Raw genomic sequence first — 26209 nt, forward strand, 5'->3', positions numbered from 1 at the left:
TTTTTACATTGTAGGGTGACTTGGCATTTGCTGTGCCAGTCTTGCTCTAACTGCTCCCTACATGACAATAGGTAAAGTTGGTTCAGCACGAATCTGGGGCCCAGAGGTAATTTGCATCTCATTGAAGCAGTAGATAGATGCTGAGAGCAGAAGACCAAAATCAAGAGTACACAGTGCTCTGGGAAAGAAAAAGAATTGTTCAAAGCTCAAGTATAGCCGGGTGCTGCTAGCTCATGCCTATATTCTTAGCTATTTAGGAAAGCGAGATCGGAAGATCGTCGTTGGAAGCCAGTGCATGCAGGAAAATCTGAGACTCTTACCTCCACTTAACTACCACAAAGCTGGAAATGGATATTTTGCTCAAGTGGTAGATTGCCAACCTTGAGTGAAAAAAGCTAAGGGACCACACCCAGGTACTGAATTGAAGCCTTAATACCAGCACAAAACAAAAACAAACTTCAAAATACCCCACACGTGTGTAACAGCACCCTCCCCTTCCATCAAGAATGCCACTCTGAACCTTAGCAGAACACAGCAATGGTGCTTACTCAAAATCTGATCATGTTTTTAAATTAAGCTAAGAGGTTTGTACCATGAGAGAATACATTTAACTCTGTTTATTTCTACATCCTTCACTCTGGCTTTGTTCCAGAGAACCATGGGTCCAACAGCTTTGTGATGGTTCCAACAGCTTTGGAGTTCATGGCTCTCATGTGCTTGCCCTCTGACCACTGACCTCTGACATAATGTCAGGGTTATTTTCAGCTGTTCTTTGACAGAGAATTCAACAGCTGCTACTTAATACCACAGACAACTTGTGACACATGCTGAGTTTCTAGCAACAGGATTAATCTGATGGTTTGGGGCTGATTTGAAGCTGGTTGTAATTTTCCTGCTCTGGGAGTAAAAGAAAGAATAAAATCCAAGCCTGTAATAGCTTTAAGTACAAAACTATCCTTTTAAAAACTACGCAGCAAAATATAGTGTTAACCTAAAATTACACAAAAACTATTTTTCTTGTTGCAATTAAAAGGTAACAGAAATGTGTTTAGTTGTGCTAACTAAATTTGAGAACATTGTTCAGAAGAGAACTCCTGTAATAATAAGTATGTCTTGAAAAATTATAGTTGAAATACCATTTTAATTGTCGTTAAGAAACCCAAGGCTCTGTGGATGCAATAGAAGGGGATCTGACCACAGATCACAAGAAATCTGAGGTTCCCAGAAAATGGGTTCATTCCACAGACTTCATTTGGCAAAGGACAGCATTTTTTCAGAAAAGCAGATTAAGCTAAAAATACATTCTGAGCAATTTTGTGATTTAACCCCAAAACAAATGTTGGAATTCTAAAGAAAGTACATTTTTGGTGGTTTGTTTCATGTGAGAGAGACTTTAAAAAAAAATTTGATATCCAGGTCAGTGACTTGCTGGATTCAAAGTCCATAGTTACAACTATTTAGTTTCAAAAGCAAAACTAATTTGGGTTGTCAGGATGTCATTTTTTTTCCATTTGCTATCAAACATCAGCTGATAGGCAAAGAGCTTGAAGCTGTCCTCCACATTGCAGATAATGGCAAAAATAACAGGCACTTAGTGTTACCATATGGGGTGTGGCTCTTTTCTCCGATGGCTCCTCTCGCTGTGTCTCTCATGATAAACTCAATGGGTTGTCTATTTTTAACCTCCTGTTCTTTCCTTTTGGCAGAGTAATCAGTGTGAGCAGAGCTCTTTCCCTGAATGAATCCCAGTAACCCCAGTGTTTGCCTTCTGAAATGAACAGCAGACACGCATCTGTGCAGAGGCTGCCCAAGGAATAAACTCTGCTTCTACACTGCCATGTCCGGACAAGGTCCTGCTGTGGGGTTTTCTACAACAACTGTCAGTTCAGTCGTTGTGCAGGCTGGGGACTCCAAAATTGTGATAGCTGTCATAAAGGTAAGATAGCACCTTTTTCTTTTCCTGTGGGACGGTGGGCTTCTTGCCATATGTAGAGCCCTAAGTAATAATGTCCATGGTCAGCAGGACGCTGCATGTAGCAAATCCCAGCAAGTGCGTTTGCTTACTTAAATCCGGGACTCAAAGAAACTTCTAAGTTTCAGCAAGTTACTAGTTTTCCTTTCCCTTTTAGTTAGTCAGCCTGACAAAATACACTCGACCATAAACTTTTAATTTGGTCTTTAAAAGCAAGCCTGTTTCATTAGAGGTCTGCATCTGCAGAGGTGGAGTGCGGGTGGGGAGCTGGGCAATGTCTGTGTTTTGAGTTGGACGTGCTAAGGTGGGAAGAGGCAGGTGAGAAGGTGGCACAGTATTGAGCATATGGAGTCTGGGAACTTCCCAGTGAAAGGCTCTGACAGGTGCCCCCACAGCACTGGTTTGACATGGTAAAGAAACTATTACATCTTGACACTGTTGAGGGAACGAAGGCCCTTCTACAGCATGTGTCCACTTAGTCTTAATGAGAAGCTAAAGCTGCTTGAAACTTAAATGCATGTTTGTTTGTTTTTTTTGTTTAGCCATTTGCCTATTTGCCAGGATAAGTATACATCTTTAGGTTGAAGAAGACATCCATGATTTAATTCCCTATAAAAATGCCCCATGAAAAACCTCTGAAGCATTCCATCTGGGCTGTAGACAATTTACTACCTAAAGTATTCTAAAGGTTTAACCAAAGGAAGTTGGTGCCTACCAACCCAGTGACTTTCAGAACCCCAACAGACTTAATTGAATGTTTTATTTTTTCTGTTTGTTTTTGTTGCTGCTGTTTGTTAGAAGAAGGACAGCAGGGCCTGTTCAATTTAACTTAATTGCTGTAAATTTTAGGATGATATGAAAATTAATAAGTACACAGAACTTGACAATGAGCAAAACGATGCCCTCTAGAATGACAGAATGGCGATTTGGCAGTGTGTTGAGATCTACTCCTCTGTAAACAGGACCCAGGCAGACTCCCTGTTCATCTCTTTCCAAAGCAGCAAGTGGGGATGGAAAACAAATACCTGAAGGAGAATAATGAGAACTAATCCTTTGCATGTGATTTCAGGATTCTTTGAGTAGTTGCAAATTCAAGCAGTGAGGGAAAAGAGGCATATGCACTACTTAAGTGAGCATTCCTTTTCTTCACATATGAAATATTCTTGTAGCAGGATGAGTAGTAATGTGTAGGGTCTAATATATAGGAGAACCAGAGACGCTCTGAACAGGAAGAAGATTCTTAAAATCCTAATGTTAAAATAAGTACTTGTCATTATCCTCTCCCCAATTCCCTTTCTTTACTGTCTTTTTCTGTAAGAAATATATTCCAAGCTGTTCAGAGTGGAAAATCTGTCTTAATGGAAAAACAATGCCTGTCTGATCTATGATGAAGCTCATATCCCATGTGGAAAATTTCACTATTTTTTGTGAGAATACAATTGTATGAGCTATTCTGTGACTTTATAATATTCAATAATATGTAATCCACTGCCTGTGTTCCTCATATGGGAATTGTAAAAGTTCAATTTTCCAAAAGAGAATTCATTTTAAAAGTAAAACAAGACCCAGCATAGGTTTGTATTAGACTAGTTAGTGTTTCAACTTGAATGAAGCTCATTTCTATGGAAAGAAGAAAGTGTTCCCAGTATAACTAGGAATTTCAAAAAAATTAAAAAAGAAGAAGTGCAAAGAGGAAGGAATCAGAGGAACTAAAAGTACATTTATTTCATTTTTATTTTTAGTGTGGCAAATGGGTACAATTTCAATTGGCTGAGTCACAGCCCAATCTTCTAGAAATTGGGGGCAGTCAAGATGAAACTAAAAAATTGCTTCATGATCATGAACTTCTTTTGGCCAAGCTCAAGGTAAGATACTATAACATAAAGGAGATGCAAATTCTTTCTTCTTTTTTCTTTCATTTTCCTTCCTTCCTTCCTTCCTTCCTTCCTTCCTTCCTTCCTTCCTTCCTTCCTTCCTTCCTTCCTTCCTTCCTTCCTTCCTTCCTTCTTTCCTTCCTTCCTTCCTTCCTTGCTTCCTCCCTTCCTCCCTTCCTTCCTTTCTTCTTTCCTTCCTTCCTCTTTCCTTTCTTTTTTCCCCTTCCATTCTTCCTCCCTCTTGCCCTCCCTCTGTTTCTTTCTCTGTTCCTGTGGTTTGAATGCAAGGTCTTGAGCTCACTAACATAAAAGATAGAAAAAGCTGATTCATACCATTTGTCTTAATTCTTCTGATGTCATTGGCTATGCCCATTTTAATATAGTGCCAGAGAGAAATAACTATTTTCCTGGCCACCTCAGTGAAAAAAAAAACCCATCATCTTCTCATTCCATGTACAACAGTATCAAACAATGAAATATTGCTAATGATACTTTCTGGTCCGAATAATTTAGAGGTCATTTTCTCTGATGAAACATCAAAATTCCTGATTTGGAACAAAGGATTATTTTTTTACAAACTCAGACTTGCTGAAGTAGTTTAGAATCTCAAAATAAAATTAAATTGACATTCAATGTTATTCACATAAGGTCAAGACCAGCTACATAATTCTTGGGATATAAAATAAAAATGTGGGGCTTGTGGCTCAAATTGCAAAACATGATGTTTTATACCTCTTATTTTCTCATTACTATTTGGGCCCATCAGACTTAGAGTTATGTGGGTGTAGACTAGCCCAGATCTGCCTCAGTTGTAACTCAGCTGTGCCCCCCATGGACCTGACCTCACAGAGCAGGTATAAAGGAGGGCATAATATAGCAGCAGTAAGTCCCTTTTCTCTGGAGGTAAGGCTCCAGTTCTTAGCACTTGCTTTGTTATCCTATGGGAATTAGCTTACGAAATACAAACTTAAAGAAAAATGTCAAGGCAGGGACGGTGGAACCTTTGGTGTAGCTGGCTTGGCCTTGTGAGTCATAACCCTCATAGGCAAATGACCTTCTTTGTAAAGATCAAAGAAGTTTGGTAAGGATTCTGTTCTACAATTAAGATAGACTAGGCTAGGGAATAGAACATTAAGAAGCAGAAACCAAAAATAAGAAATAAACATTGTATTAATGTGTAACTTGGCTACAAGTGCACAAGCACCATTTCCTTTTCTTTAAGCTTCATGCTCTTTTACTGAACAATGACAAACAGGGAAAAAAAAGTCACCATTACCCCTATTCACCTTTGCTTCAGATGATTGTTGTGCCTTAGAGATCAAACATGTTTGGCCACTCCCCTCCTTTGATCTAAAGGATGGTTATTAACAGACATAAGAAACAAAAATCTTTTGTTGTAAAAGAGGAGGAATTACTTTACATCTCTAGGCTGAACTTGATAAAGTCAAAATCTGTAGTACCAGGAATGATTGAGACCTGCCAGGTGCCTAGAACAAAGAGGACTACTTGACCTAAGAAATGTTCAATAGGGCCCCTATTGTACTGTTCCCAGCATTTGCACTCCTGCTCAACCAACTCATTTGTGTCCTTCCAATGGGCCTGTGTCTTGCTGAGTTTTATTTGTACCTTCTGCTTTTCTTGCCTTGTAAATCTGTTATCCTTGTAAATCTGTTATCTCTTATCCTACATCTTGAATACTCTTTTTCTCAGAAAAATCTAACAAAAGGGCTGAGGTCCTCTCTTTTCCTTTCAGGGATAACTTCCTTGACAGCATCACCAAATCCTAGTAAAACAATGATCAAGATGTTCTGTGATTTTAATACTTTAATATTTCTGGTTTCTTTGAATATTTGGGTTGAAATTCTCACTTCTAATTCAGAGGCAGCTGTAATTTAAATCTGATATGTCAATAGTGGTTTTCTGTTTGGATAATGGTAGAAAGAATTAAGTAAATCAGATACAGAAGTTGAAGAATTATTCCTGAAGAACGAGGTCACTCAACCTGGGCTATTCCCCTGCTCCTAGCTCTGCTCTCTGGCCTCTAAGCTATCTTTCAAGGTAGTAATCCATGGTCATCAGAAAGAACTGCATATGTTAAAGAACAAACAACAAGCATGACAATGTGAAAAGGCATTGGATTAGGATTAAAAACACCCATATTTTGGTGTACTTATTCTACATCTCAACTCTAAATTCAAGGTCTTCCTGTTATACAAAAATCTTGTGTGATTTGTCCTGATTCCTAATTCCATGAACTGTGTAAACTCAGTATTTCCCCACCATGCCTGCTCATTGCTGGAGGTTTGCCTTCTTGTGGTTTGCTGTGTCTCATGTCTTTCAATTGTTGCTGAAGATAATTTGCACTTAAAACCACATCCTTTCCTCAGTCCTCACTAACAAGTCATGCCACCCAGAATTTTTTGGTCCACTGATGAATTAGAATGAATTACAAATGTTGGGTGTGAAGGTTCATAGTAGTGTGCATCCCTCAAATTATGTCTCTTCTCTCACTTCATCAATGCAACTCCAAGGGGAAAACTTTCTTGGAATAATGTTTCAATCCCTAGCTCCTATACTCAGATTTGCATACTCAAATCCACCCAAGTTCTCAGATGGCTTATGGTTTTCCATTTAGGAGGGTCTGTCCTCCTTGGAAACCACTTGAGATTGGAGGTCCTAAACATTTTAGGCTTTTACACCATTCCTTAGGTAATGAACCAGCCATTTAAGCCTTCTGGATTTACAGCTTTTTACCTGTAAAATGAGAGAACAGGACAGATCAACTTCTTATCCACTGTGATCTTACCATTAAGTGGCATGGGATCCTGGGCCATTTTCTGTCACTGCATATAGGTGTATGAACATGGATTCTAAAATAAATGGGCATTTTGGCTTCACCTAGACGTTTAGCCATTACTTTTTAATGCCCATCTCTCATACTTCCTCACACATCAACCACATCAACCGAGCCATTCAGCCCAACCATCTTCTAAACAGAACTGATTTTTAAATAACTATATTTCTAAAGTGTAAAAAAAGGAAATTATCAAGGAATCCACATCAATTTCAGGTTTGCCAATGTTGCAAAATAAAAAAATTGTGAATTTCATATTGCCAGTAGATAGATCACTAATTGGACCATTTGCTACTTATGCTGCCTGAATCGGTACAACCTTAACCTGTAGCAGAAAATAGTTAGATCCAGGTTAGTTTTAATAGGAGATTTTCAAAGGGTAGGGATGATAATAGTTCAAGAATCAATAAACATTTAATGTTCATCCTAGGGTTTTCCCTGTGCACAAGACCCTGAACTTTGTTCTAATTACAAAGAAAAGTCTCCATAAGTGTTATAGGAAGGGTGTAGGATTCAGTGTTGAGCCATTACTAATTTGGGCAAAGCGTTTAATTTCTTATCTCAAGATACACATTTGGAAAATTAGGATAGTAACAGTTATTCATCACACTACTAAAAAGAAAAATTGGGAAGAGAAATGTGATGATACATGGATGTACATGTGGCTTTCAAGAGGAAATGTGGCATAATTATTCATGCTAATAATAAATATATCAGAATAATGTGGATACTCAATTTAATAGCAAAAAGTGGTTTCTTTTTGCTTTCCACTGAAAATTGTCTCAAACTTTAGTAATTTATATGAAAGGGAAATATTCTAGAAACACAGAGTTTTTATGAGTGTCAGTAATGTTGGTAATGTCTGTGCTCCAGAGATCTTATTTTGCCTTCAGCAGTTGTACTTAACAATCCTCCCAGTGGAGTCTCTAAAGGAAAAATATTTTCAGTGGTAATAAACATAATTATGGGGGAAAAAAAGCTGTAACTCTCCAAAGACATTTAAATTCCCAAATCTTGCTCAAATTATTTCTAATGAGAAAGAAGCTATTCAGAAAAATGAAGAGGTCAATAGATTTAAGCCAGGTAACGGTCTGCCTATGGCCACTATAGATGTTACACCTTCAGGTACACAGAGTGGACAAAGGCAGGAAAGAAGAGGTAGAACTATCCTGGGGATGCAGCTGAGAATGTTCTTGTCAGCTACATTGCTAGTGCCCAATGGAATGAGGATGATATGTTTCCAAGAAAACTCCTGGGCGCTGTCTCCTGTGTTTGTAGATATGTGACATTTGCCTTCACTGAAGAATGACTCTTCAGAGTATAAAACACTAACCCATTTCACCTCTTGTTTGTCTGTCATAAATCTATTGCTTTCCTAATTCTAACTAAATCTCTGGCCCAGTGAAAGCTTATTTTTGTCCTATTCCTGTTTACTGAGCTAGAAATGAATATGCTATGAGTAGAATATAATAGTAATAGAGCTAAAAGTCTTTTTGAGGTTTATGGCTGTTTATCTGAAGTATTCATCCAGAATGTATTTAAAATACTTCCAATTGTGTTAAAATATACATAACATAAAATTTGCCATTTTAACCATTTGTTGTTCTGTAGCTTTAATTCTATGCATAATTTAATTCCTTTACCACAAACAGAAACTTTGAACCCTAGTAGTAATTCCCATTATTACTTTGACTTCTACTTTTTTCACTATGAATTTGTCTATTCTAAGTACCTCAAATAAGTGGAATCTTATAGTATTTTTCTTCTGGTGTCTAGCTTATTTCAGTTAGTGTATGATGTCTTCAAGATTTTTACCTATTGGTGCAGGTATCAGAACCTCATTCAGTTTGAATAAAAATTTAAAAAAATAATGAAATGGATAATCATATCTGAAGTAGAATTACTAATCTTTGTATCAGAAATGTTCCCAAGTCTCAGGTTTTTAGGATTGATTTTAGAATATTTGCATGTACATAATGAATGATCATAGACTAGAATCCAAGCATAAGTCTTATGTGTTTCAGATATACCTCATGTACATAGTCTACAGGTAATATTTGACAATATTTTTCATGTGCCTGCACTTTTATTTTTGTTTGTATTTCCTTAATAATGAATGATGTTGAAATGTCTTTCCATGTGCTTACTGGCCAATTGTGTATCTTCTTTGGTGAAATAACAATGGAATTGCTTTGTCCAATTTTAAGAAAAGTTCATTTTTTAATTATTAGAATTTCTCTGAGTATTAATCCTTTGTCAGATAGTGGGTGATTGCTTAGTAATTCTCCCAATTTGTAAGTAACTTTTCACCTTTTGGAAAATCTCTTTTAAGGATGTATTTTAAAGATATGTGATTTGAATAATATTTACTCATTAAAGACATCTTGTAGCATGTATTTGTGTGTGTGTGTGTGTGTGTGTGTGTGTACACACACACGTACATGCACACTTGTGGATTCTGGACCTTAGGCCTAGGTGTTGTTCCTGAACTTTTTTTTTTTTTGGTTGGTTGTGGGACCTAAAATCTGGGCCTGGGTGCTGTCCCTCAGCCTTTTAGCTCAAGGCTGGCGCTCTACCACTTGAGCCACAGTACCACTTCTGGCTTTTTCTGTTTATGTGGTGCCGAAGAATCGAACCCAGGGCCTCATGATGCAAGTCAAGCACTCTACCACTGAACCACCTTCCCAGCCCTCATTCCTGAACTTTTTTTCTCAAGGTAAATGCTCTACCACTTGAGCTATAGCTCCAATTCTATTTTTTTTTTAAATGATGGTTAATTGAAGATAGAAGTCCCACAGACTTTCCTGCTCAGGTTGGCTTCAACCATGATCCTCAGATCTCTTCCTCTTTTGTAACTAGGATTATAGGTGGAAGCCACCAGACCTTGTCACATGTATGATTTTTTTTGGGGGGGGGGGGTCTGGTAGTGGGCCTGAACTCTGGGCCTGGGCTCTTCAGCTCAAGGCTAGTGCTCTACCACTTGAGCCACAGCACCACTTCCAGCTTTTTTTGCTTATGTGGTGCTGAGGAATCGAACCCAGGGCCTCATGCATGCAAGGCAAGCGCTCTACCACGGAGCCACCTTCCCAGCCCCACATGTATGATTTTTAATGTAATCACATTTTAAAGTATTGAAAGGGTGCTATATATCTGTGTCATAGGGTTTCATCTTAAATATTTACTTCATATGGAATATCTATGTTTTCTATTTTCTTACTCTGATAAGTCTTTAGATTTGGAATTTATAGCCTCTCTCAAGTAATTATACTCTCTTACAAGTAATGAGGAAGCATCTACCATCTTTTCTCCTCATTTTTTCCCCTTTCAGAAGTGATAAGAATATGGTAATTGGCTATCAAGACTCAAGTAAGGAATAGTCTCAAAGGGAGGCCAGAGTCAAAGACTTTTCTGGAGACACTGTTTGCTTCTGGTCTATTGATTCTCTTTTCTTTGCTTCTGCAGACCTGACCAGCAGACACAGGACACAATCCTTCCTGGACAGCTGTGTTTCAGATCCCATCCTCTCCAGAGGCAGGTCCCAGAGGTTAGGTTTTAGAGAGAAAAAATATAAAAGTCAAATCAATCCCATTCTCCAGCTTATTTTTTTAATTAAGTTTTTTTAATTGTGAAAATACTGTACAGAGGGGTTACAATTACATGAGCAAGGTAATGAGTACATTTCTTATCCAACATTGTTGCCTCCTTCTTTGTTTTTCCCCTACCATCCCTTCCCTCCCACCTCCTCAGCTACACCCCCCTCCCTTTATTTTTACCACTAGTAAGAATACAGCCATTATTCCCTGGTTGACTCTGCTTTCTATCTTTTCAATTGATTTGGAATCTTAAAGGAAGAGGACTAAGATCTGGTGTTGCCCAAATTTGGACACAGTTACATGTGGTTCAAATTGATTGGTGTTTAGGTGTTCTAGGAAGTACCTGCCTTAAGTTTCAGTGGTCATTAAAAACAAAGCCACTGAAATGATACAACAATAATGCATTTTTGATAAAGCAAGAATGAAGAAGCAGTTAAATGCTCTTTGGGATTTTTGAAATTGAGATTTTTTTTGTCCTAAAACAAACAAAAACAGCTTATGAAACAATTATGAAACACCAAAACTTCTTGATGATTTCCCTGTTCCACTGGACATTTTTTCTAGTCTATAGGACATTTCCTTTTTTAAATATTAACTTCTAGTGAATAGGGAGAGTGGCTGTGTATTCCAAAGACTCAAATTCAGTTAGTGTTCTATAGGTCTGGAAAGTTGCTTGGGTGATCTTGGACAAGGTTTTTTTTTGTAAATGGAAGTGGGAGTATCTTGGTCCATTCCTCATGATATAATAAAATGTCTAAAGGGAGTGATTTATAAAGAAAACAAATTCTTCTCTCATAATTTTGAAGGCTAAGAAATTTAAGGTCAGGTTGAGGCCGATGAGGGTCTACTTTCTCTCTTGCAAGGTGGTACCTTATTATTCCAAAGGGAAGAGACACTGTATTTTCACATGAAAGAAGGCATAGAAGTGAAGTAGTGGTGGCTCTGTGTGTGTGTGTGTGTGTGTGTGTGTGTGTGTGTGTGTGTGTGTGTGTGTGTGTGTGAAATTCCATCTGTCAAGTTCATTTAAAATGTCAGTCCATTCAGAAAGTCAGAGAACTCATGAGCTAACACATCCTCAAAAGCCTTCTCTTCCAATATTGTTGTATTAGAGATTAAGTTCCCAATACATCAAATTTGGGAAGACATTCAGATCACAGCAGAAATGCTAGTCTAATACACTCTCCGGAGTCCACAATTTGTTACTGTGATTTATTCTTGCTAAACAGAAATTCAAACAATATCCGTAAACAGAAAAAGTATTGATGTAAATTGATTTACTAGAGAATAAAGATTAGATTCTAGAAGGAGGAAGTTTTATAAATATAGAGACCAAAGAGTAACATGGTCAAGGTTGGGCTCTATGACAGATACTAAAGGCCCATGGGAACACTGCACATCTCCTTATGCTGAGACAGCAAGTGACACATCAACAAGAAAGAGCGGTGCCCTCTATATTTCTGCAGGGAACAGGGTACATGGGTTATAGCAGGTGCTAACTCTTGACAATTTTGGAAAACCCGAATATACACTACCATTGTATAAAGATGGCTTCAAATCATTTGGCCCTCCCATCAAGAAATGAAAGTCTATGTTGCTTCTCTTAAAATTAGGAACATCCCTTCTCTGCTTTGATAAACAGAATGCAGCATAAATGATGATGTGTCTGTTTCTGCCTGGGCCTCAAGAGACTGGCTGATTTCATGTCCTATAATTTAGAATAATCACTCTTATAACACACAACCTATGAGGAACTTGAGTCTAGTAGAGAGACAAAAGTGGAGAAGATCTCAGATTCCTAGGCAGCAATTCTGGCTGGCATCCCAGCTAACACCTAACCAGCTTGCCAACCACATGAGTAAGCCACATTGGAAGTGTGTTATTTTCAGCCCTCCTTAGCTTTCCAGCCCCTCTGTGAAGGTAAGACCTATCTTCTCCACTGAGCCCTGACCAAACTGGGCACATTCAATGATTATTGTTTGAAGCAACTGGAATTTGAGCAGATTATTATATAGAAATAGATAATTAAACCAGAGATCAACATCCAAGGCAGCATCCTCTGAGGAATTTGAAGTAAGAAGAAATTAAGAATTTTTATGGAAAGATAGTTGAAGATGGAGGAGTTTGACTAAAGTGGAAGATAGGATGATAGTACTAATAATAAGTAAAATGAAACTTCTAAATTTGGTGAAATGATTTACTTCTTGAAGAACCAATAAAAGCATATTCAAAGGTATGTCTATTACTAATGTTAGACTGATTTGCATTCTGATATAGTTTCTTGATGAGAAGGGAAATATTTAAAATGATCATTCTACACATAGAAATAGGCATAAAATATTTGGGGTATATGTGGAAAGAACGATTTATTTTGCCAGAGAAATCAGGAAAAACTTGGCAGAGAAAGTGATGGCTGAGCTGTCCTGGAAATGAATGAATTTTCCAAACACCAGAGACAAATTTAGAGAACAAACAATAGGCAGGGAGGAAAATATGTGCAATTTACATGGTATTCAAAGGTGATATTCTGTTATACCGATAAAAAGAAAAAATAAACCAAAAATCAATTAAATAGACAGCTCACAAAAGAGGTACACAAATAAATATATGGAAAGATGTTCAACATCGATGGCCTAAGAAATGAAACATAATAGTGACAAGAAGAGAAACAATTATTTGTCTACTATACCTTAAAATTTTTTAAGTATTGATAATCTACAATAAAGGTGAGAATATGAGGAAAGTTGCATGCTTAGTCAGTGCTGGGGTGACTTTGGGTTGTTTCAATGATTTTGGAAACAAAGAAGTCTTAAAATGCAAGATGACCACTTTTTGTGACCTAGCAATCTGTCTCATTCTGCATATCCATTCATGGAGTATAGTACTAAGGATATAGATAGAAAGTAGCTTTGGATGTGCAACATCTTTTTACATGTTTTTTTTTTTAAAATAGAGTAGCCTAATAATAGGCAATATATTTGAAAATCAATCATTTATGCTTCTTTCTTACTGTGCAAAATTATGCCTAGCCCCAGGCCTCTATTTTGGGTTCTAGTTAAGTTCTTAAGTACTTAAAACTGGCTAAAGCTTTCTGTTATTTGCAATCAAACACTTTATTTGAAACCTGAGTCTTAGGCCTGGACAGCTACCATTTTGGGGATCATAAAACTGTAGCCTACAAACTATTAGCTAATATTAGTTATTTATTTTAAAGATAATTCTTTTAAAAATTTTACCATCAAAGTTTTTTTTGTTGTTTTTTATTATGAAAATACTGTACAGAGGGGTTACAATTACATGGGCAAGATAATGAGTACATTTCTTATCAAGCATTGTAGCCTCCTCCTTTGTTTCCCCTTCCCATCCCTTCCCATCCTCACCCCCCCCCCCCGCCTCCCCCACCCAATCCTCCCTGCTCTCTCCCCCCTCTCCCCGCACCAAACTTGTAAAGTTCGTTTTCGACATAACGACTTGTACATCTCATTGTTGCAATGGGTCCACCTGTATCCCTATTTAAACGATTTGTTTTTCCCCTTCCCCTCCACAAATTATACCTACATCAACTACAGTGAAAGCAGGGGTTATACTGTGGGGGAGGGACATACAAAGCAACAAAGAAAAAATCTTATAAATGCGTAGAAGCAATCGCATGAAAGAAAAAAAAATATTTGAATACATATCTTAGGGTTCATTTCCCTAACATCACCTTATCTGACCTTTCCTGCTTGACTCAGACATATACTAGATATTGCAAATAAGGGAAACCATGGGACTTACGTTTCTTTGGGCCTGGCTTACTTCACTTAATATAATTTTTTCCAAGTTTTTCCATTTCCTAACAAATGGGGCAATGTCATTCTTTCTGATGGAGGCATAGAATTCCATTGTGTATATATACCACATTTTCTTGATCCATTCATCTACTGAGGGGCATCTGGGTTGGTTCCATATCTTAGCTATAGTAAATAGTGCTGCAATAAACATAGTCATGCTGGTAGCTTTAGTGTGGTCCTGTTTGTAAACATTTGGGTAAATGCCCAAAAGTGGGATTGCTGGGTCATAGGGAAGCTCTATCCATCAAAGTATTTTTATAGAAAGTAAAACTCATAATCCTTATTGGTAATGACAAAAAGGCTCTTGGTCTGAGATTTTGATTTGCAGGATAAAACTCTTGACAGGAAAAGTCGATGTACTAATGATACAAAAACAAAGTGGTAGACCATGGCTCTTTATCTCCACTCTCTACATTCAATGCTGCTGAATTAAATTTAATGTTAAGATAACAATATATGTCTTAAACTTTGGTCAAAAGGCAACAAATTGTTTTGCTTAAGAATAGACATATATATGTATTATATTTACATGAGAATGAAGGATTTTTATTTTGTTCTATTTTTTGTTTTGTTCTGTTTTGAATTGTTTTCAATCTACTGTGACTTTGACCTGATTAACCTTATCCCAAATATACTTACTAAACTACAGACCTTGGCTTAGATATATAATGTACAAATCTGGGAAGCTCAAGAAATTTTCAAATGGCATGGCTATGTCATTCTTATGTCAAGAGTCTATTAGTCTTCAGGAAAATACAGCAACCTTCTAATTCCATGGTTCTAGTTATAGGCAAGATGGACTGCACCCCCCACCACCCCACTATCTCCACTAATGTTACTCTAAACCCCTAGTGGAATGCATGTCAGCCAAGAATGTGGGTAGAAAGGGTATAGCAGGTGGTTAAGGGAAAAATCAGAATTCCACATACCACTGAGCCAATAGTGCCATCATTTATTCCCCTCCAGTATTTCCCAGGTGGGTTTCAAAGGCAGACTGACACTTTGATGCATGCCTCAGATGTGGATCGAAGAAGCTACAGGGAAGTCCCCTCTGTCAGGTCTAATAAGGAGGTTAAAAGAATTCTGTGGATCAGAGAAGAAGGTAGCCCCTTGCTTTTATTTTTCTGGCTTTCTGTGTGTCTGGTGTCTCTGTCCCAGTGCAGGCTATCCTCTGATGGCAGTGGTGACAGTGAAAGCAGTGGTGGCCACGCAGGTGCCTGACCCTCTGAGACAAGAAACCTCGCTAAGGAGAGAAGCCCCTATAGGGCCCAGCACTTGGGATGGGTTCATTTCCCTTTTTTTTCCCCTTCCCTTTGCCCTTACTTATGGAGGAAGAGCAGTAGGAAATGCATAGCACAGTGAGCAAAGTAAAGCCCTAGCTTTTAAGCCACAGGACAAGTCAGGGAAGCTTCCCTGATATAAATTTCAAGTACAAAAACAAGCCAGGGAAGGAAGAAGACCAGATTGAGAGAGTACTCTCTTCTCTCCACTCCATGGCTCATATGGCACGGATGGAGATCTGATAGTCTTTAAAGGAAGCCTAATTAGTCTTCCAGTAGACAGGGAACTCCCCAAGCCACAACCTCTCAAATTCAGTAAGTGCCAATTCAAAATGCTTCCCAAAATTTCTATAATTGGAAGAAGAGAAACCCAAACCACCCAAGGCTATTGCTGCCTGCTTCTAGGTGTCTTGTGATTTCCTAGGTTCAGTGAACCCATAGGCTATTAAAGTTTTATTGATGTGTTGAAAAGAAAACATTTTGCTAGCGTGTCACACATCTGAGAGTAGCAATAAATGAAGATATAAAATGCCAACCACAAATGCAAACCACATCTGTAATTTAAAATATTTTGGTAACCACATATAAACTTTGGAGCATTAAATGCTTATATAGGCAAGAACAATTATCTCCAGCAGATCTAAACAGAAGCAACCAGAAAAAAAGAGCAAATTAAAGCCAAAGAAAACAGACTGAAGGAAACAATAAAGAACAGAAACCAATGTAATTGAAAACAATTGAGAAAATGAATAAAACCAAAAGTTGTTATTTTGAAAAGTTCTATCAAGTTGATAAAGCTCTAGATGACTGAGAAAGAAAGGAAGACAAAAAGCTACAATTGCTAGACATGAAAGATGGGTATCATTAGAAACTCAAGTCATTCACAGTACAAAATGAAAATGCCAGCCACCTCCCTTATGCATATGAAATTAACCAGTTACTTGAAAGCCAAAAGTTATCAAACCTACTGTAAAAGTGAAAAGAAATAAGTAACAGTAATTTAATATGCTTAATTTACCTCAAAATATACAAAATGCTATAATTTAGTGTGTAATCATTATAAAATTGCTAAGAAAATCTTTCATCTCATTTTTTGAACCAAGACTTCAAAGGCCAGTAACACATGATTTTTATGAGGCCCATTTTAAGTGCCTGATAATAGTATATTTAGAAGAACTCTGAATCTTCTGGAAATTTCTTTTTATTCATTTCTTTCTTTCTTTCTTCCTTCCTTCCTTTCTTTCTTTCTTTCTTTCCTTCTTTCTTTCTTTCTTTCTTCTCTCTCTCTCTCCTCTTCTCTCCCCCTCCCTCTCTCTTTTGGGTCTGGTCGTGGGGTCTGGACTCTGGGCCTGGGTGCTGTCCCTCAGCTCTTCAGCTCAAGGCTAGTGCTCTACCACGTGAGCCACAGTGCCACTTCTGTTTTTTTTTCTTTTTGCTTATGTGGTGCTGAGGAATCGAACCCAGGGCCTCATGCATGCAAGGCAAGCGCTCTACCACTGAGCCACCTTCCCAGCGCCCCCCCCCCCCTTTTTTTTTAGCTTAACAGAAACTTGTAAACAAGCCCATGCATACAGGACCTGAAAAGGAAAGTTGTAACTTGAGGAATAAAAACAAAATGAAATAAATTTTGAAAAGGTAAAGTTTCCAATTTAAGAGAGAGAAAAAAATTCCAGGTCAAATTAATAACTAATTTTATTAGCAAAAATTTTAACATGATTAATGATGTACCATTATTAGAACTGGTTTTAAGAAGAGTAAAAACACAGGGCTGGGAAGGTGGCTCAGTGGTAGAGTGCTTGCCTTGCATGCATGAGGCCCTGGGTTCAATTCCTCAGCACCACATAAGCAAAAAGAAAAAGCTGGAAGTGGCGCTGTGGCTCAAGTGGTAGAGCGCTAGCCTTGAGCTGAAGAGCTGAGAGACAGTGCTCAGGCCCAGAGTTCAAGCCCCATGACCGGACCAAAAAAATAAAAAAAAAAGAAGAGTAAAAACATTTTTTTCTGTGTAACATTTGAAAAGGTACACAGTGGATTTGTTGCATGTGTTTGGCTACAGTTATAACTGATTTTGCTTTAAAAGCAATGTCTCCAAAACAAATAAATTTCCAAAGCAATCTGCAACAATGAAAACACAACCTTGTTTTAATCCAGTTTGAAAGGTAGAAAGTAAAAGGCAGGGGCTGGGAAGATGGCTCAGTTGTAAAGTGCTTGCCTTGCATGCCTGAGGCCCTGGGTTTGATTCCTCAGCACCACATAAGCAAAAAGAAAAAAGCCGGAGGTGGCGCTGTGGCTCAAGTGGTAGAGCGCTAGCCTTGAGCTGAAGAGCTGAGGGACAGCGCCCAGGCCCAGAGTTCAGGCCCTACGACCAGACCCCCTCCCCCCCCCAAAAAAAGAAAGTAAGTAAAAGGCAGTAATTAAATACTGAACTACATGGTTACAATTTCTGAAAGCATAAAACATTTTAATAATTAAAATATTTTGGTGCATATTAATTGCAATATTGGGGTTCACTGGGATATTTTTAAGTATAATTGATTTGTTCATTGTTCACTGCTGAAACCTGCTCAGTGGATTTCTTCTGGTTATGTTGATTAACAATGATAATCGAGAGGCCAACTGCAATTCAGATTCTAAAAATAGCTAGTAACATGCCTTGGTTAATTGTGCTTCATGTTAGTTAACAGATCATTAAATATTGTGTATTTTGATATGTAAGTAATGAATATATAATGCCAAACAAGGATATGCTGTCTGTTACCATATTTGAAAAACTTGGACTAACTTCTTTTGTACTGCTTAAGTCCTTTATGAATATTTTGTATTTGACTGGTTTTCATTTATGCTGTAGATGAAGGCTTAGGTGCTGAATAATAAACACTATGGGGAATAGAAATTTTTGGAAAAACATGTTTCTAATAATTTGAGTATTCCATCAGTTGTTATCGTCATTAGTGTTTGTGTTTGGGCAGATGAAAATCAAGTCTACATATTACAGTTATGGATGGAATAAAGATTTAAGTCTACTTTCCAGAAGTAAGCTACTCATGAAAAAAGTGTTGGATAATTAATCAAGATTAATTCAAACATAGAACTATAGAAAGTTTTCTTTTGTTGTCGCTTAGTTCAAGCTTTTGATTTGGTTGTGTGTGTGTGTGTGTGTGTGTGTGTGAGAGAGAGAGAGAGAGAGAGAGAGAGAGAGAGAGAGAGAGAGAGAGAGAGAGAGAGAGAGAAAGAGAGAGAGAGAAAGAGAGAGAGAGAAAGAGAGAGAGAGAGAGAGTTCGTTTGGGGCCAAAACTTCTTTCCTCCCATTCTATGAAAGAATTGCTGTCAACCTTTAAAATATACAGGTGTTCTGACCTTGCCTTGGCTCTTCAAGTTTAGTGCCTGGCTGTGTGAATCCTGAGCTGCTACTTAAGCATACAGAAGGTGTTGTTGCCAGCCAGCTAGTAACCTACTTAAGCCTTCTGTGGAAGGCCGACAGTTCTTGTGGAAATGATCCATTCATGTCATTCACTTACTGGTTGCCTGATATAAGCATCAGAATGATAACCTCACAGCAGGAGGTCATTACCCTAGACTTGCTAGCCCAGGATATCAGGGAATCAATGGCACTGTGACCATTTGGTTTCTCAAGGTAGGAAAATGCAACCTTTCCTTTCCTTTCCTCCTGGCCTTGGTCGCTTGAATAAGACTCTTTAGTCATCTGCTTTATATCTTTCTCTCACTACTTCCTTTCCTTCCAAACTTCAGACCTAAATCTTATGGAAAACCAGACTCATAAGGAGACAAACCCACTACTAACTTTCCTTCCAACTTTTCAGTGAAGGCTGCTCATCTCTGTGACCTCTCCTCTCCCTCCTCTGAATATAAGCTTCTTCTTAACCTGCACTGCCCTGTTGCCTCCGTCAGATTTCAGAGAAATTGCTTGCTCTGTTCTTGTAGCTTCTTTTCTTCCCAGTTGCCCATTAAGCAACTATAACTTGATTCCATATGTTAGCTTTCCTGAAACTACGCTAGTTAATAATAATATCAGCGACCTCCAATGGGCCAAACATACAGAACATTCTGATTCAAAATAGCATCTCTTTGGCAATTATGTAAGAATATCACTGGGATCTTTTTATGTATCCTATATGCTTAAAGGTTGCAGATGCACTTCCATGCTTTCTTTCCTCTCTATGTAGCTATATTGATTCTGAAATACCTTCTTTATAATTTATTCATTCAGCAAAAGTGTATTTCTACCACACAAACATACTGTGATAGCACACTTTTAAATTGATTCTCAGAATTCTTAGAACTTCTTACTCAAAGTCCTAGTCTACATCTTAAATGTCTATAATAGCTTCTTCATACCTCTTTCGACTCCAGAAATCTCCCATTGAGTTCTCACTACCATCAATGGATTATAAATAGGAATCTTGGAAAGTGGGAGTAAAAAAAAGACTTAGCAACACATCATGAAGCTTTCAGGAAAGAACATTTCAAGTACTCAATTGAATGACATGTTCCACAAATTAAGAAAGACATGAATAAATACATAAACATATGTATCTGTTATGTAATCTCTGCAAAGTAACGAAATCTCTGTGCACTAGCAAAGAACAGCAGTTAATCTCTATGTAGTAACAAAACTGCAGAAAGGAATAAAGGCAATAGTGATGATTTAAATGGTATTCACTTTTCTCGTACACCACAGTTCTGTGGTTTTAAGGAGATTCAATTATTAATGTATAGACATTTGAGCTCCTAAGAGAACATGGTGGGACTGATAAATTATTAATACGATTAGTTCTTCTGATTTGTGTCATTATTCTTTTAACTGAAGGAAGATGGATTTCTAAGTGAATTATTGATATCTTCACTTTTTCAATGCCAAGTCAGCTTTCTCTGTGACTTCCCTGAGCTCTGGCCCCACGATAGACTCCACTGCTTCCTCTAGGATCCTCAGCATATCCATTATAGTAGCCCCATGAATGTGGTCCTCATTCAAGGTGTTGCCTGTGTAGTGTGTTTTAAGCATAGCTTGTACGGGATTCCCATGCATATTACCCTGGGTACTTGCTAACTTGTAGCTGCCTAGTACTCCAAAGGTTAGACTCTAGGCAGATCAAGGCTATCTGCAACATGGCATTGTATGTGCATGCACTACTCTCCATTTCTCATAAAACTTGAAGCTTTCCTTTGGGCAGAGATTGTGTTAGCACATACTAGGTTATCTGGATAATTTTTGTTACAATTAGTAATGAGTTTGAAACTAAAATCATGACATATGGGTATTGAGTGTTTGGTATGTATCAAACACTGTGGTGTGTGTATATGTATGTATGTGTGTGTGTGTGTGTGTGCATGCATGTGCACACGTGCACGCACGTGCATGTATGCCAGTTCTAGGGCTTGAACTCCATGCCTGAGTGCTGTTCCTAAGCCGCTGGCTAAAGGCTAGCACTTTACTACTGGAGCCACAGCTCCACTTCTGGGTTTGCTGGTGTTTAGTTAGAGATAAGGCTCTTATGGACTTTCTTGCCCAAGCTGACTTGGAATGACAGCCTCACATCTCAGCCTTTGATGACCAGCATCTGGGGTCAAACACTTTTTAAAATTCAATATTTAATTTCAATATTTAATTGCAAATAAATTTAATTTCAAATATATTGAATACATTTAAGTAGTTTAAGTATTTATCTCTAAAATGATATAAGAAAACTCTGTGAGAGACAAAGTCCACCCAAATAAGAGTCCAGTGTTACCAATTGTGGAACTTTCTGGAAGTTACCTAGTCTCTCTCTGTCTCAGTGTCCATGCCTGTAAGATGAGAGCAATAATTGGGCCCTCCTTATAAAGTGATCATGAGGATCCAATAAGTGGAAACATGAAAAGAATTTAGACCAGAGTTTTTCCTATAATGAGTATTAAATGATTATTCCCTATCATCATCATCATCATTATTACTATTATTATTATTATTATTTTGTTAGTCATGGGGCTTGAACTCAGGGCCTGGGTTCTGTTTCTGAGCTTTTTATTTATTTATTTTTTTGCTCAAAGCTAATGCTCTATCACTTTGAGCCATAGCACCACTTCCTGTTTTCTGATTCAGCAAGTTGGAGATGAGTCATGTGGATTTTACTGCCCATGCTGGCTTTGAATCATGATCCTCACATCTCAGCATCCAAAGTGGCTAGGATTGCAGGCTTGAGCTGCTGGCGCCCAGCTCCTGTTAGTATTTTTAATTTCCAATTTGCAAAGGAGGAGGCTTATAGAAGATGAGTTATTTTCCCTACTTATACAGCTGGCTGTAAACCAGCCTAGTAGGCTCACATGCTCTTTCATCTCCTGGACTATGAGGAGCCGCTCACTGTGGATAGTTATGAGTTGCTCCTCAGCTGACTGAAGAGGTCCACTCGGTGATATCAATGTTGCAGCTGCAGGTCTCATCAGATTTGCAGGCACTAAGTCACCATAGCAACAGGATGGCTCTGTTGTGACAGGCTAGAGTCCCTGTCTACTGTGTCTGCCTTGTGTTCAGCATTAGGAGGGACATGAAAGAAATGTTAAGAGTCAGTCATGGCTGCCAGATATCTATCATGTATAATGTATAGAGGACAAAATGACCCTGGTAAGCCCATAAAGCTATTAAATAACAGTAGAATCACAACATCAAGGCACTAGATGATTAATTAAGTCCCCAGATGAAAAATGCTAATAGCGAAAGACCCATAGGCAAGTTCAAGGAGAAAAAAATTAATTTAGCTGGAATGGTTTCATGGAGAAGGTGGAATTTTAGGTCACTCTTGATACAAGAGATTGTGGAAGTAGGGGTGCAAAAGTGAAAAGATTCTGTGAGGGGAAAGGTCTAAATCTTCAATGGAGAGTTGCTTTTCTCTCTGCTCTAATTTGGCTCTATTCTGTGAGCAGATGTTAGTTTAATATTTGTATTTATTTACTCTTCTGTTTGGAGCAAAAACTTCCTGCTGTTCTAGTTTTTGTGTAGTTTAGAGAATATGTCATTCTCTTTGTTTTTGTTTTTCACCAAGCATGCTAGAGTTCAAGTTTCCCAGTAAAACACACAATAGTATTCTTGATAAGCTTCCAGAACTCCCCCCCCCCCCCCGCCGCCCCCAGTTACATAAAAGAGCCATGGAACCTAAACAAATTCAAGGGTACAGACAATCCTATCAAAACAATAGAGAACACTATTAAGAATCTAAGCCATGCACCTGTGGATTATTTCTAATTATATTATTTACTTCATTTCACAGAGCACATAAATGGCAATCATTTATATGCAAATGCCAAAGAAGAACAAAATTGAGAAAATGAATTTATGAAAAGTAATGCAGAGGTTTTGGATATATTTGAAATGTATTAAATACCACCATTTATTGTTTGAAAGAAATGATTTTGAATAATAATTATTTTGCAGTATATTGAGAAGAAAATATCTGCAGATATTTAATTGAAAGAGATTGGGTTGTAACCTTGAAAAGTCAAAACTGTTCCTGATTTTCCATTATGAATTGATTGTTCATGGTTTTTTTTAATGGCTCAGGTTTGAAATGGATTTTTAAAAAAAAATAACTTCGTTTAATTCAGATCGATGATTCGGTATAATGTCAGAATTTTCCAAGTTGTTTCTTTTTGAAATTTTATTTCTTTCTGCTAGAGCTGTGACAATGACATTTCCTGATGATAACAGACCCAAATGATATTTTACTAACTTGGCTTTTATTATAGGAACCTCTGAAAGTTAAAGCCTTCAGGTGGAGGATATTTCTATGCAGCTTTTATTTCAGAAGTCCAGGCTGTCCTTTTTGCTGGTTGCCAGTTTGTATGAGAGGCAGCTCCTGCAGGCAGGCCAGACAGATATGCTAAGCTAGGTTCCATAGCCAAAATTAGCTGCTGGTATATTAATTTATCTTTTATTGGAAAATTACTTGGAAGTCAGAAAATCATCTTCATAAGGAAATGGACCAAACTTACAATCATCATGTTGAGTGAGATAAGACAAGGTATAAAAATAAATGTGTTTGTTCTTATGTGTAGTGTCTATATTTATATCTCTATCTCTATCTGTCTGTCTATCTGAGAATAGTATAATGAAACCCACTACAAACTTTAAAAAGTGGAGGGACAAAGAAGATAAGAAAAATTAAACAAAGGTATAAATTTGATCAAAGTACATTTTGTGTACATATAGAAATTTAAAAATGAGAACCTTTTTGTACAATTAAGTTATGCTAAAAATAAGTAATTTGCAGCCAGGATTTGTAAACTCAAATTCATTCTGACTTACAAATAAAAGTATTGCCTTAGTGACATAAAGGCATTTTATGCCTTTTCAAAATATTTACTCTATTGTCATAATTATCTGGCACTTTGGTTAATATTAGTAATGATGATGGTGATAAAAGCTGCTGATTTTTTTTGAAAGACTGTGCTATGCTAAGCACACTATTACAAGGAAACAATTGCTACTTGACATTTTTTTCCTGGTGCCAGGCTTTGAATTCAGGGCCTGTATTCACTTGGCTTATTTGCTTGCTTGCTTAGCTGGCACTATACTACTTGAGCCACACCTCCAGTTCTGACCACTTTTGTTTCTGGTTATTTTGGAAATGGAGCCTCATAGCTTTTTCTGTCTAGAATAGTTTTGAATTGTAATCCACTTATGTCAACTTCATGAGTAGCTAGAATTAATAGTATGAGCCATCAAAGCCTTTTCTAGATGTAAAGGCTGACACTGAGTGTTTGTTTAAGATTCCATATTGAGTATATGACAGAACCTAACCTACTGTGGATGTTATTTTGAAGGAAACTCCTCCTATGTTCCTCTCTCCATGTTCTTCCCCTCTAGGAGTTTTCTGATTCTGCATATCCTACCACTAAAGAATTATCCTTTCACACTGTTATTAAATGGCTTTTATTCAAACATGAGTAGAGGAACATAGACATTTCTATTTTGCTATGCTTTCCTGACAGAACTTGCTCTCCTGATAATCTTACTCTTCTTTTCTAAAAATTGTATCTTTAAGTAGTTGTACAAAGGATTTTCCATTTAACAAGCAGTTTATAAATACAATATATCCTGATCAATGTTACCTCTTTCAACATTCTCCCCTATCCCTCTCCTACCCACCCCTTCCCTTGTTCTTGTTAATGTTTAAGGATAGATATTAGATTCTTGTCTGTGTTTTCTCTTTCTTTGCCATAAAGTATTTCTGGTTTGCACCAAAGTTGGATTGCTTTTTTAAATATAAGGATATGATGCAAACACTTTTAAAGAAATAAAGTCTTTAATTACAATAATTATTTTCTGCTAATAGAATTATTAGTGTTAGCCAGATAACAAAAGGATTCATGGTTAATGTCAGGATTCTCCTCATTCTTGAAACCAGAGCATATATTTGCCTATTTATTCTATCAACATTTATGACTACTCTAGCTGCCATCAAGAAATACTGAAACATATAGAAATACGACCATCACCATTCCATGTAACTTGGCTACAGGACTGAAATATTGTCATAAACTACCAACACAACAGCTAGGTTAGAATGGTTAACATGAACAGATGAAGCACTCACATTTGCACTAGAGGGGTTGGGGGCTCCTTTTTGCAAATGGAGCACCTGAATCTGAGAGATATTCAGGGACTAGATGAGATACAGTCATTGGCTAAGCTGGGACTCAAATTTAATTATTATTATTATTTTTCACTGTAGTGTATACTGCATCAGCTTCCTGGCACAAGCTAGACACAGAGCCCTTATCCTGTCCAGGCCGTATACCTGATCCCATGGAAAATACTGTCACACATGGGCCAACACTGGAGCTTCTTGTTTTTCAGTGTGGAAATCTACCTATGCACAGCCCAAAGATGGCTTCTGGCATGCAAATCCTTAGGTCCTCTGGGTGATGGTGTTGATTGGTCTAGAGGACAGACACTATAGCACTGTAGAGGATAGTCACAAAACTGTTATAAAATATAAGGTGAAATAATGGCATTGGAATTTGTCTCTATAGCACCTTAGGTGGCTGAGAGGAAGAATGAAATATCCACTTGCATTTGAGACATAGGAAAATGCTTCTTCCTTCCCCCCCCCCCCCCCAGTTGTGATGCTTGAACTAAGGGCCTGGGTAGCACTCTACCACTTTGAGTCACAGTGCCACTTCCAGTTTTTGAGTGGTTAGTTGGGACACAGGGACTTTCCTGCCCTGCCTTGCTTTGAACTATGATCCTCAATCTCAGCCTTCTTGGTAGCTAGTATTAGAGGCATGAGCCACCAGCGCCAGGTGGAAAATGCTTTCTGTGGAACTCCAGATCCTAAGGGGATAGTAATAATGAGGAAAACATTACTAATGAACATGAAACTTTTCTCACAACTTAACATTTTAAATGATGATGTTATCAAGATCAAGACTAAATCTATACTGATATATTTGAAGTATGTTGTTTCAACCTTGACTCAATATAAATTATAAAAGTACAGATTCCTATTGCAGAATAATTATTATACATTTGATATGAAACAGATGTAAGGAAACTAGAAAAAAAAGAACATACATAATGGCTTATAAGTAGCTCTGCCTACTTGAACAGCCTTTTTATGTGAAGTAAAAATTAGTGTGTTTAAACTGGATTACTGATCAGAACAAAATAAATCTGAAGTATTGAGTAATGTAAATATATAATAGTGAGATATTGAAGCTGATAAGCTTCTCGCATCATTAATATTCTGTAATTATGAAATAAAGACCCTGGAGTCATTTTTGCATATGAAAGAACTTTGTTTCTTAATGGTATAG

At 37.5% G+C, this 26209-nt stretch overlaps 1 protein-coding gene across 1 annotated transcript in view; it reads left to right on the top strand.

Moving 5' to 3' along the window:
- The first annotated feature begins 1540 nt into the window (after positions 1-1540).
- Positions 1541-26209, top strand: part of Ccdc141 (coiled-coil domain containing 141) — a 166238-nt gene continuing 141569 nt past the window's right edge. Inside the window, exons 1-2 of the mRNA XM_042688394.1 lie at positions 1541-1936; positions 3715-3837. Coding sequence (XP_042544328.1) covers positions 1838-1936; positions 3715-3837 — 222 coding nt within the window. The 5' untranslated portion in view covers positions 1541-1837. The remainder of the gene's footprint in view (positions 1937-3714; positions 3838-26209) is intronic.

Source organism: Dipodomys spectabilis, unplaced genomic scaffold, assembly GCF_019054845.1.
Source record: "Dipodomys spectabilis isolate Male_0828 unplaced genomic scaffold, ASM1905484v1 ptg000115l, whole genome shotgun sequence".
Classification (NCBI taxonomy): Eukaryota; Metazoa; Chordata; class Mammalia; order Rodentia; family Heteromyidae; genus Dipodomys; species Dipodomys spectabilis.